The sequence below is a fragment of the Arachis hypogaea genome, chromosome 2 (assembly GCF_003086295.3).
Source record: "Arachis hypogaea cultivar Tifrunner chromosome 2, arahy.Tifrunner.gnm2.J5K5, whole genome shotgun sequence".
Taxonomy (NCBI): domain Eukaryota; kingdom Viridiplantae; phylum Streptophyta; class Magnoliopsida; order Fabales; family Fabaceae; genus Arachis; species Arachis hypogaea.
In genome coordinates, this window is record NC_092037.1 from 224,673 (window position 1) to 236,908 (window position 12,236).

The 12,236-nt window shown below is 38.4% G+C and overlaps 3 protein-coding genes across 3 annotated transcripts; all 3 read right to left on the reverse strand.

The window, feature by feature from the left end:
• Window positions 1-5,395: 5,395 nt before the first annotated feature.
• Window positions 5,396-8,281, reverse strand: LOC112708266 (probable hexosyltransferase MUCI70). Its single transcript, XM_025760452.3, has 6 exons — window positions 7,625-8,281; window positions 7,327-7,529; window positions 6,983-7,159; window positions 6,741-6,896; window positions 6,168-6,444; window positions 5,396-5,946 (listed from the first exon to the last, which is right to left on the reverse strand). Exons 1-6 carry the CDS (start codon window positions 7,965-7,967, stop codon window positions 5,708-5,710), a joined length of 1,395 nt encoding a protein of 464 aa, XP_025616237.1. The 5' UTR covers window positions 7,968-8,281; the 3' UTR covers window positions 5,396-5,707.
• Window positions 8,282-8,680: 399 nt separating this feature from the next.
• On the reverse strand, window positions 8,681-10,621 carry LOC112708265 (lysM domain receptor-like kinase 4). The gene has a single exon (XM_025760451.2). It carries the CDS (start codon window positions 10,619-10,621, stop codon window positions 8,681-8,683), a length of 1,941 nt encoding a protein of 646 aa, XP_025616236.1.
• Window positions 10,622-11,639: 1,018 nt separating this feature from the next.
• LOC112708264 (probable calcium-binding protein CML41) lies at window positions 11,640-12,236 on the reverse strand. The gene has a single exon (XM_025760450.3). The coding sequence runs from the start codon at window positions 12,234-12,236 to the stop codon at window positions 11,640-11,642; it is 597 nt and encodes a 198-aa protein (XP_025616235.1).

The window sequence follows — 12,236 nt, forward strand, 5'->3', positions numbered from 1 at the left end:
CCAGTTCATGTACACTTCTGAGAGGAATTCTGTGAATAATGGTACGCCTCAAAGGAAGAGAGTTCTTGAAATTGATGCTCTGAATGCCATTTTGGCTCAGAACAAAATGTTGACTCAGCAAGTCAATATGATTTCTCAAAGTCTGAATGGATGGTAAAATGCATCTAACAGTACTAAAGAGGCATCTTCTGAAGAAAAAGCTTATGATCTTGAGAACCATGCAATAGCAGAGGTAAATTATATGGGTGAACCTTATGGAAACACCTATAATTTATCATGGAGAAATCATCCAAATTTCTCATGGAAGGATCAACAAAAGCCTCAACAAGGCTTTAATAATTGTGGAAGAAATAGGCTCAGGAATATCAAGCCTTATCCATCTCTCAGCAACAGACAGAGACTTCTGAGCAGAGCACCTCTAACTTAGCGAACATAGTCTCTGATCTGTCTAAGGCCACTTTAAGTTTCATGAGTGAAACAAGGTCCTCCATCAAAAGTTTGGAGGCACAAGTGGGCCAGCTGAGTAAGAAAGTCACTGAAACTCCTCCTAGTACTCTCCCAAGCAATACTGAAGAGAATCCAAAAAAAGAGTGCAAGGCTATTGACATAGTCAACATGGCCGAACCTAGAGAGGAAAGAGAGGACGTGAATCCCAAGGAGGGAGACCTCATGGGACGTCTCTTAAGCAAGAAGGAGTTCCCTATTGAGGACCTAAAGAACTCTGAGGCTCATATAGAAACCATAGAGATTCCATTAAATCTCCTTCTGTCATTCATGAGCTCTGAAGACTATTCTTCCTCTGAAGAGAATGAAGATGCGACTGGAGAGCAAGTTGCTCAATATTTAAGAGCCATCATGAAGTTGAATGTCAAGTTGTTTGGTAATGAGACTTGGGAAGGTGAACCTCCCTTGCTCATTAGTGAACTAGATACATGGGTTCAGAAAACTTTACCTCAAAAGAGACAAGATCCTGGTAAATTCTTAATACCCTATACCATAGGCACCATGACCTTTAACAAGGCTCTGTGTGACCTAGGATCTGGCATAAACCTTATGCCACTCTCTGTAATGGAGAAGGTAGAGATCATTGAGGTACAGCCTGCCATATTCTCATTACAAATGACAGACAAGTCAGTAAGACAAGCTTATGGATTGGTAGAGGACGTGTTAGTAAAGGTTGAAGGCATTTACATCCCTGCTGATTTCATAATCTTAGACACTAGGAAGGAGGAGGATGAATGCATCATCCTTGGAAGACCTTTTCTAGCCACAGCAGAAGCTGTGATAGATGTTAACAGAGGAGAATTAGTCCTTCAATTGAATAGGGACTACCTTGTGTTTAAGACCCAAGGGTGTTCTTTTGTAGACATGGAGAGGAAGCATGAAAAGCTTCTCTCAAGACAGAGTCAAACAAATCTCCCACAATCAAATTCTAAGTTTGGTGTTGGGAGGCCACAGCCAAACTCTAAGTTTGGTGTTGAATCTCCACATCCAAACTCTAAGTTTGGTTTTGGGAGTCTACAACATTGACCTGATCACTTATGAGGCTCCATGAGAGCCCACTGTCAAGCTATTGACATTAAAGAAGCGCTTATTGGGAGGCAACCCAATTTTTATTTTATCTAATTTTATTTTTATTGTTCTTATATGTTTTATTAGGTTCATGATCATGTGGAGTCACAAAACAATCACTAAAATTAAAAACAAAATCAAAAATAGCAGAAGAAAAAGCACACCCTGGAGGAAGAGCTTACTGGCGTTTAAATGCCAGTAAGGAGCATCTGGCTGGCGTTCAACGCCAGAACAGAACATGGATCTGGCGTTGAACGCCAGAAACAAGCAACATCCTGGCATTTAAACGCCAGGAATACACCCTGAGGAGAGCTGGCGTTGAACGCCAGAAACAAGCATGGAACTGGCGTTCAACGCCAGAAACATGCTACACATGGGCGTTGAACGCCCAAAACAAGCATCAATCTGGCGTCTAAATGCCATAATTGCATGCAAAGGCGTTTTACACGCCTAATTGGTGTAGGAATGTAAATCCTTGACACCTCAAGATCTGTGGACCTCACAGGATCCCCACCTACCTCACACACTCTCTCTCCATTCACGGTCATCCCTTCTGTTTTTCATTCACCACTCATATCCATCCACTCTTCCTCATACACCCCACCTACCTTCAAAATTCAAAATCTCTTTCCCACCCAATCTCACCCATATAGCCGAATACAGACATCTCTCCATCTCCTCCATATCTTCTTCTTCTTCTTCTTCTATTCTTTCTTCTTTTGCTCGAGGGTGAGCAACATTTTAAGTTTGGTGTGGTAAAAGCATAGCTTTTTTGTTTTTTCATAACCATTGATGGCACCTAAGGCCAGAGAAACCTCTAGAAAGAGAAAAGGGAAGACAAAAGCTTCCACCTCCGAGTTATAGGAGATTGAGAGATTCATCTCAAGGGTCTATAGCTCAGTGGTAGAACATTTGATTGCACATCAAGAGAGCCCACTCATGGACCTCAACAAGAGCAGGAGGAATTCCCTCATCAAGAAATTCCTAAGATATCTCAAGGGATACATTTTCCTCCACACAACTATTGAGATCAACTAAGGTTAGGAGCACCAAAATCACTAGGGATGGAGCAACAAAGGCAAGGAAGAGACATAGAGAAGCTCAAAAAGCACCATTGGTCCTTCAAGAAGGCGCCACCCTCACTAAGGTGGACTCATTCCTTAACTTCCTTGTTCTTAATTCTCTGTTTTTCGATTTTTATGCTATATGTTTGTTTATGTTTTGTGTTTCTACTTCATGATCATTAGTATTTAGTAACTATGTCTTAAAGCTATGAATAATTCCATGAATCCTTCACCTCTCTTAAATGAAAAATGTTTCTAATTCAAAAGAACAAGAAGCACATGAATTTCAAAATTATCCTTGAATTTAGTTTAGTTATATTGATGTGGTGACAATACTTTTTATTTTCTGAATGAATGCTTGAACAATGCATAATTTTGATCTTGTTGTTTATGAATGTTAAAATTGTTGACTCTTGAAAGAATGATGAACAAAGAGAATGTTATTGACAATCTGAAAAATCATGAAAATTGATTCTTGAAGCAAGAAAAAGCAGTGAAAAAGCAAAAGCTTGCAAAAAAAAAGTGGCAAAAAAAATTAATAATAGAAAAAAAAAGAAAAAGCAAGCAGAAAAAGCCAATAGCCCTTAAAACCAAAAGACAAGGGTAAAAAGGATCCAAGGCTTTGAGCATCAATGGATAGGAGGGCCCAAGGAAATAAAATCCAGGCCTAAGCGGCTAAATCAAGCTGTCCCTAACCATGTGCTTGTGGCATGCAGGTCCAAGTGAAAAGCTTGAGATTGAGTGGTTAAAGTCGTGATCCAAAGCAAAAAGAGTGTGCTTAAGAGCTCTGGACACCTCTAACTGGGGACTTTAGCAAAGCTGAGTCACAATCTGAAAAGGTTCACCCAGTCATGTGTCTGTGTCATTTATGTATCCGGTGGTAATACTGGAAAATAAAGTGCTTAGAGCCACGACCAAGACTCATAAAAGTAGCTGTGTTCAAGAATCAGCATACTTAACTAGGAGAATCAATAACACTATTTGAAATTTTAAGTTCCTAGAGATGCCAATCATTCTAAACTTCAAAGGAGAAAGTGAGATGCCAAAACTGTTCAGAAGCAAAAAGCTACAAGTCCCGCTCATCTAATTAGAACTAATATTTATTGATATTTTGGAATTTATAGTATATTCTCTTCTTTTTATCCTAATTGATTTTCAGTTGCTTGGGGACAAGCAACAATTTAAGTTTGGTGTTGTGATGAGCGGATAATTTATACGCATTTTGGCATTGTTTTTAGGTAGTTTTTAGTATAATCTAGCTACTTTTAGGGATGTTTTCATTAGTTTTTATGCTAAATTCACATTTCTAGACTTTACTATGAGTTTGTGTGTTTTTCTGTGATTTCAGGTAATTTCTGGCTGAAATTGAGGGACCTGAGCAAAATTCTGATAAAAGGCTGACAAAGGATTGCTGATGCTGTTGGATTCTGACATCCCTGCACTCAAAATGGATTTTCTGGAGCTACAGAACTCCAAATGGCGCGCTCTCAACGGAGTTGAAAAATAGACATTCAGAGCTTTCCAGCAATATATAATAGTTCATGCTTTATTCGAGATTAGACGACGTAAACTGGCGCTCAACGCCAGTTCCATGCTGCATTCTGGAGTCAAACGCCAGAAACACGTCACGAACCAGAGTTGAACGCCAAAAACACGTTACAACTTGGTATTCAACTCCAAAAGAAGCCTCAACTCGTGTAAAGATCAAGCTCAGCCCAAGCACACACTAAGTGGGCCCCGGAAGTGGATTTCTGCATCAATTACTTACTTCTGTAAACCCTAGTAGCTAGTCTAGTATAAATAGAAGATTTTACTATTGTATTCAGTGTCTTTTGACCACGTTACATCTTTGGTCTCGGTTTTATTCCATTATTCATCTTAGGAGACTATTGATCACGTTTTGGGGGCTGGCCATTTGGCCATGCCTGAACCTTCATCACTTATGTATTTTCAACGGTGGAGTTTCTACACACCATAGATTAAGGGTGTGGAGCTCTACTGTACCTCGAGTTTTAATGCAATTACTACCATCTTTTATTCAAATTCAATCTTATTTCTGTTTTAAGATACTACTCGTACTTCAACCTGATGGATGTGATGATCCGTGACACTCATCATCATCTATCCCTATGAAGGCGTGCCTGACAACCACTTCCGTTCTACAAGTGAAAGCTAGAGTGTGTATCTCTTAGATTTCTGGTGCACGATGCATGGTTGCCCTCGCCTGACAACTGAGCCTTCTATTTCGTGAGATCAGAGTCTTCGTGGTATAAGCTAGAATTGATGGTGGCATTCATGAAAATCCGGAAAGTTTAAACCTTGTTTGTGGTATTCCGAGTAGGATTCTGGGATTGAATGACTGTGATGAGCTTCAAACTCGCAATTGTTGATGGCTATGCCGAAGATGACATGGGGTTGTTTGGTTCTGTAAGCTGTTAGTTAGTTTCTGTCTGTTTTAATCTTTTGATTCTGTTTCTTGCTCCACTTTGGTGTTGAGCTCCTTTGTTTCAAAAAATAAAAAAAACAAATTGTTACTTTACTTGTTGCTCCGAGGTAGAGTCCTATGAGCCAATATCTCTCCGGTTCCTGCTTCCAGAATGCCCGGAGTACCTGCAAAAGACACTCAAACGTCCAAATAAGCATGTGGAGTGTTACTTTTCACTCAAGTCGATTTTATAACTATGCTCAACCTTTCTTTTAGGATTTATAACTAGAATAAATGTATATTTCGTAACCAAGTTATAATCATATGCCATTACTTTGAGGGTGCTAGTCCGAGTTAAAACGGACACATCACATATTATATAAATACTTATGTGGTAATGGTACATCAACGTAAATGTGCTCTAATCAACTAATCAAGATAAAAATGTCATCTAATAAATGGTGATGAAACATATTCAACCTCAATGATCATGGAACAATTTCTCCAAATTATAACCATACACCGAATATTGAATGATCAAGCGAGAGATGAGGGTAGAAAAATATATATCTAGTTCAAATGGCTAATCAAATGAACGAACTAAAGAATGAGTTAAGATAAATGCATGTAGGCCGTCCCCATTCAACTATCTTTGTAATTGCAAAGGCTTGGCCTTGCGGATGTGGCCCATGCTGTTGACTAAATCCTTGCGGGTGCAGACAGGGAATGCATTGATGTATTTGAAAGCATTAAGCCGCCATAAGACATATGGGAAGCTGAGTTGATCCCTAGAAGTGAATCGAACCACCTCATTAAACCAGAGGCACATCAGAAGATTAGTTAGTGGCGTATGCTTCCTCACGATAACAGAGGCTTCACACAGAGCTGCACAGAACAAGTTTTGATGTGTTCAATGAGAGGATTAGCATAACGATAACAGAGGATTAGCATCTAGCATAGTCATAAAGAAAATGATTGCATAAAGATATTCTAGGTGAAATAGAACAGCAAGGTATGCTTTCGTGAACAGGGAAAACAAATCTTAAAACTTAAAAAGTCAAAGCTATTTTAGCTAATAATGGGGGGAAATGTATAGCAATGTGCACCTTTCTTTCCACTAAATCTTTTGACTTCAGGCAACCCATCCTTGCGGTATTGGTTCAACTGCACTTCAACTTCCTCTGGCTTGGCTTTATTTTTCTTGACTACAGCCTTAGCCTCATCGTAGACACTACTACGAGCTCCATGTTCAGATATGGCAAATACTGAATGTGGGCGCCAAAGAAGTGCCTCCAACACACCTAGTGGGTCCCTCCTAAATTGGGACTTTGAGTCTACCCAGAGAGAGTATTTTGCTTGAGGAAATAGGCGGTGGCTTAACATCTAGAAGATAGGCACACAAACTAGTTGAATCAAGTAGATGAAGCAAAGGTAAAGAATAACAGAGCAGCAAAGATCTTACTTGCATACTAACATTTATTTATGTGAGTGTTGCCATAAAAGTAAAAAATTCAAATAACTACACAACTACTTCATTCTGCTCACTATTTTATTGAACATATATATAAATGGAAAGAAAAACTATGCCTCTACATCAATAATTCAAGAATATGGGCAAATACAGAATTATATACATGGGAAAATTTTAATAGAATGAAATCATTTTAAAGATTGAATACCTTGGGAATTTTGCCGTTCAGCCTTTGATCAACAAAAGGAAGATCCCTCACAATCACAACTCTCCATTTCCCTATAAATCCATTTTCTCCAATTCGGTGGTCTGCCAATTCCTGTGCTCTTAAGGTGATTTCATCCCAGAATGCTACGTAGCAGACCTGCATACCACTAAACATATTTGGAAGGTAAGATTGGTGACTTTTAAGTTACAATAACAATGAAACTCTTATGCTAATCAAGTAACCTTCTTAAGTGAGGCCTCTGACATCCCAATAGGTTGATAGAGATCATCTCCACCACCAAATGCACAAGTAGAAACCACAACTTCGCAAGCTTGCATATAAGTTTTATCTTCATCAGATATCTTAAACCCTCCATTTAAACTGTAGAAACCACAATGTACCATCATAGATTCCTTAATCTATATGAAGAAAAAGAGAGCATAATATGAGCATAGTAAGCATATTAAAAAGTTTAAGTAACAAAACCATGTAAATCCTTGCTACAACTTTAGGAGAAATCCATCTCCCCGTTTAATAATATTCAAATATTAGGTCTTAAAATAAATAAGGATAAACAGATAATTACCTCAAAACTTGTATCTCTCTGCTCTAATGTTTGATTTCCAGTGAACAAATTAAATCTCGCAAGAGAAAAGGTAGCATTCCGTCCTACAAAAGAAGACTCGCCCTCTGAAACATATAGAACCTGATTAACAGGGCCATTAGACTCTTCTGTCACAGGAATATCAAGGTGTTCAAGTTCTTCAACTGGCAGAAGCTTCAAGCAACCTACCAGGATCAATCAAATCACACATCATAATCATAATTAATTACAATTACAATTGCAAGTTTTTGCGTGCTGGTAACAATAACTGAGAACTTACGCGGTGGATCGAGCCGATTCAAGTTGTCATGTTGGGGTTCCTTTCCCAATGCAAGTTGCGAGTTTATTCCACCATTTTTATTTGGAGTTCGTAGCTCTGAGGTGACAGTGGAATCAGGTTTGCGACCAATGGTGAAGGCCTCGAACACAAACAAAGCCGAAGCTAAAAGAATGATGATTAGGATCCAGTGTCTAAGTAACTTCCTCAACACTTTTTCTCTGAAGTCGTGGTTTCCTCTGTGAATCACTATCTTACGCTTCCGTCGCGTATGAACCCGCACGCCACCATGTTCGTCGGATTCATGGTCGGAGATAGGGATCGATACGCTGTTCTTGTTGTACATCGAAAAGTAGAATATCTAATGAAAAATTCAGAGTGGTTTTAGGATTTTCCGAATACGAAGAAAGTTCATTGTTAACGGTGGCCGTAGCAAGCTGCAAAAGGGACGGTTCTCTCCTTCTATGGGTTCCCTGCTATTGAGTCGCTCTGTTTTTTTTCTTTTATTTTTTTTGGTTATAAAAAGTAAAAACCACATGGCGCTGCCGCGATGGCGGTTGTGAAGCATACAGAAATACATAATTATTTTTTAATTATTTTTTATTTTTTAATAGTGTAAAATTTTATCAAATCACGTGAGAATTTAATAAAATTGCTCGCATTAAACTTTTCCTTATTTAATTTCATTTCGAATCTCTTTTGATAATTTCACATATGAAAACTGAAAAGTAAAAAGCATATGTAATATTTTTCATTCAAGTCTTTTAATTTGATTTCTAATTCTCTATTGAATTCTTTCACATTTATTTCATGTTGAGTTAAGAAAATTAACGAAATAAAACAGTAGGTGGTATCAAGTATCCACTTAATTTTTTTTTTGCAAGAGTAAGTAATTATTTTGACAGCCAAAAAATTATGGATTTGACAACATTGAGTTCAAATATTAATGTACAAATAATGATTCTAAAATGCTTATTAAAGTAATTTCAGAGCATAAAAATTTTACATTTACTTTAAGTAAACAAACATATGCAGTCAGCTAAAGCACTCTATACGATTTCACCTCTCCGTGCTTCCACTGTCATTGATGCGGCAGGGTGACGTTCTTATCTCAATTTCTGTATATATTCTAAGCAAACTCGAGACCACTTCGGCCATGTTTGGTCTCCTTGAAGGTTCTTCAACCAAGCATGCTAGGCTTAGCTTAACTAGCTGAATTGCATAGACCTTCTCACTGTTTCCCACGAGACTAGGATCAATGAACAAACTGAGTTTCTCTTCTGCATCATCTTTGTCAATGAGGTTCAATATGATTGATGAAAGCATCGTCTCACTTCCATCATCCTGCACAATAATAGAATCTTTGCCAGTGATCAATTCCAACAGCACCACTCCGAACGCATACACATCCATCTTCGATGTGACTCTCCCTGAATCAAGATACTCTGGAGCCATATAACCTCTGGTTCCCACAACATGTGATGTGTAATAAGAACAAGAGCTTGTTACTTCTCTATCTGATTCTTTAGCCAGAGTGAAATTCGCTATCTTGGCCCTTAGATCTTTATTTAGCAATATATTGTCAGTGTTTATGGCCTTGTGAACATAGCAAGGATCTGTGAAGTTATGAAGATACTCAAGTCCATTTGCAATATCCACAGCAATTCGAATCCTCTTTCTCCAACATTGGTGTTCTGTGGTTCTGTTTCTTCTCCCAAGCCATTCTCTCAAACAACCATTTTCCATGTACTCAAAAACAAGATAGAAGGATCCATCTTTTTCACAGTAACCTTCCAGCTTTATCAGGTTGAAGTGATTGATCCTTCCTAACAAATTCACTTCCTTAGAGGCACCCAAATTCATCTTCTTGATCGCCATGATTTCCTTCTCCTTACCAAATACCCCACGGTAGACAGAGCCTTTGATTCTGTTGCTTGCACTGAAATTCTCAGTTGCTTCTTTAATTTCATCAAACTTGTACACTTTGGAAAGAAGCTCAATGCTTGCTAACCCTTCACGTATTTGTTCTGCAAACACTTGCTTTGTTCTGCCTTTTCTATCTCCCCTGAAGAAAATTTCTAATCTCTTTCTACGCACAAACACTAGGGATACAACGACAAACAGAAAAAACAAGAAGCTCGAAGAGGAAGTAAGAGCAACTATGATTCTTTTTCTTTTTGTCTTTGTCTTATCATTTCTTACAGTGTAAAGAGTAGTTGGAGAAGGTGGTTGACCATTTTGAACTTTGGTTATTGTGCTGTTGGGTTCACTTGTTAAAGGAATCAGGACAGTTGTGAATGGATAGAGCATTTCATTTTCTGAGGAGAAACCATTGGCATCAACCATACTACTTGCGTTGACATGGAACCGTGTTGCGATATTAGAGATGTTATCACCCCAATTAACCGAGTAGGTCAGCAAATACTTGGTGCCGCTGACGGCTTGACGCGCCGTCGGACAAGCGCATCTGAGGGGCACGTGCAACACCATGCCAGGATGCAAATCAAGAACCCCATAAGGATTGTAACGCTGGAGAGAATCGCACGTGGTTAATCCCTGAAAGGTATCATTTGCTGTTGTAAAATATGTTGGATCTTTTGGCAGAACGTATGTGGTTTGGGCTTGATAGTACTCATCATAATCATCATCATGTTCTGTGGTTGGACAAGAACAATTGAGAGGGACAATGACTTCTTTGCCGGTTCGGAACAGTGTGGAATGAGTGGCGTTGTTGAACCTTGCAAGGTCCTCTGGGTTTGAGGAAGTGAGGTTGGAGATTGTGGCAATGGTGTTGTGAGGAGTTTGGGATTTGAATATGAGAAAGGCTAAGCAAGATTTTTGGAATCCATTGCAGGTGTATAGGAAATCTGAAGAAGGACCCTCTGCGTCGTTGTTGTTGCAATTTAGTACTGAGTTTCCTGAATAATTCTGCTGTGACATGATGCCATTTGAAGATACAAGAAGAAAGCTTAGTGTGAAGAGAACAATAGTATTATCCATTGGACTCAGACTCGTGATATGATAGACTAATATTTCTCATATCAGAATACGTAATATATAGCGCAAACGCGGGTTGGATTAAAAAAGTGATAAAATTATTTATTATTTTTATTAGTTTCACGTTACTATCAGCAAATTATGATAATAAGGGTCGACATCAATGATTCTGCCGATGATGTCACTCCTTTGCTGCAATTGGATCCAGACACCGTAAACCCAAAGAAGCGGTAGAATTGGTCAAACAAATGAATATAGTCATTGCTAAATAATATTCGCAACTACTCCTATGAAAATGCCAAAAATATCTTCTCATGATGGTTCTTGGTAAAAAAGTGTAACTTATTTATTTTGCAACACTTTAAATAAAGGTAACACTTTTACTTCAAATAAAATCAAACCCTAAAATCTATCATCGAATTGTAAAATAATATATCTTCACATGATGACAATAATTAAATCTTCATTCGAGTAGGCACCAATAATAATATTTATTGGCAAACTGACAAGTGACAAGGCATCTTGATTCTTGATCATCATCCCTTTCTGGTGTACAATATTAACCAAATCTTTATTTTTAACACCATTTGTTTGTTACTTTGTTATAGTGATAGCTTCAATTCGAAAAAATAAAAAAGCACAGAATGAGAGAATGAGTCTACTGGCTTAGTGGCTTGCAAGGACTAAAAAATCGTTGGAGTATGACCTTCTTTTGTTGTTTACTTTCTGATTCAGAGGCAATGAAATAAGTAGGTCTGTTCGTTGTGGTGAAGTAAGCCTTCTAGATGAACGTTCACAAGAAGTTACTCTGTTCTTACATTTTCCTTAATATAATATATGTACATCGCACATCAATCAGTATGCATACAATTTTTGCAGGAATAACATTTTAAAACTACATAGCGACATACATTTAAATTATTTGAGTATTAAACTGTGATTCAACTTTGGCTTTCACATGAAAATATATATTTTTTTAAAGAAAAAAAAAAGAAAAGTTGAATTTGGAAAGTAGGTGGGATCAAGGAACCGGTGACATCATTTGCTGAAACTCATGGAAATCAAGGAATCCATTGCCATCAAGATCAAATGGTCGAATCATGGCCTCGCACTCTTGGTGAGATTTAACTTCCCCCAATTGGTGTAACATGTTCTGCAACCCTTTGGGTGTTATGCAGCCACAACCTTTCTCAACTTCGAACATCTCAAACGCGCTCCTTAGAACATCTTCCAAGTCGCCATTGTCCTCTTGCTTCATCAGTCTCACGAAGTCCCCAAAATGAAGCAACTCATCCCCGTCGGAGTCAAACTCATTCACAATCTTCTTTGCCACTTTATGGTTCACCGACTCGCCTACCGAACCCAAATAATCCACGAGCTCCTTGCTTGAGACTTTGCCGTCTTTGTCAACGTCCAAGTGATCAAAAACGTCTCTGAGTTTGTCATCTTCTTTTGTGTTGTGCATGTTGGAATTGGATGGCATAATTAACTGAGATGCTGTGTCTGTGGGAGGAGGAGGAGGAGTTAAACATGGAAAGGCTAACTTGAAGAAGAGGAAGAAGGTAGTCTTGCTAGAGAATAACCACTTGGAGGACTTGGAAACAATGGCGTGTGCCAT

Excerpts from the sequence above, each read along its gene's own strand:
- LOC112708266 (XM_025760452.3), bottom strand. The coding sequence starts at position 7,967 with ATGTACAACAAGAACAGCGTATCGATCCCTATCTCCGACCATGAATCC. Across the intron at positions 7,530-7,624 it reads GAATCGGCTCGATCCACCGC|GTTGCTTGAAGCTTCTGCCA; the intron begins GTAAGTTCTCAG and ends TGATCCTGGTAG. Across the intron at positions 6,445-6,740 it reads TGAACGGCAAAATTCCCAAG|ATGTTAAGCCACCGCCTATT; the intron begins GTATTCAATCTT and ends CCTATCTTCTAG.
- LOC112708265 (XM_025760451.2), bottom strand. The coding sequence starts at position 10,621 with ATGGATAATACTATTGTTCTCTTCACACTAAGCTTTCTTCTTGTATCT.
- LOC112708264 (XM_025760450.3), bottom strand. The coding sequence starts at position 12,236 with ATGGCACACGCCATTGTTTCCAAGTCCTCCAAGTGGTTATTCTCTAGC.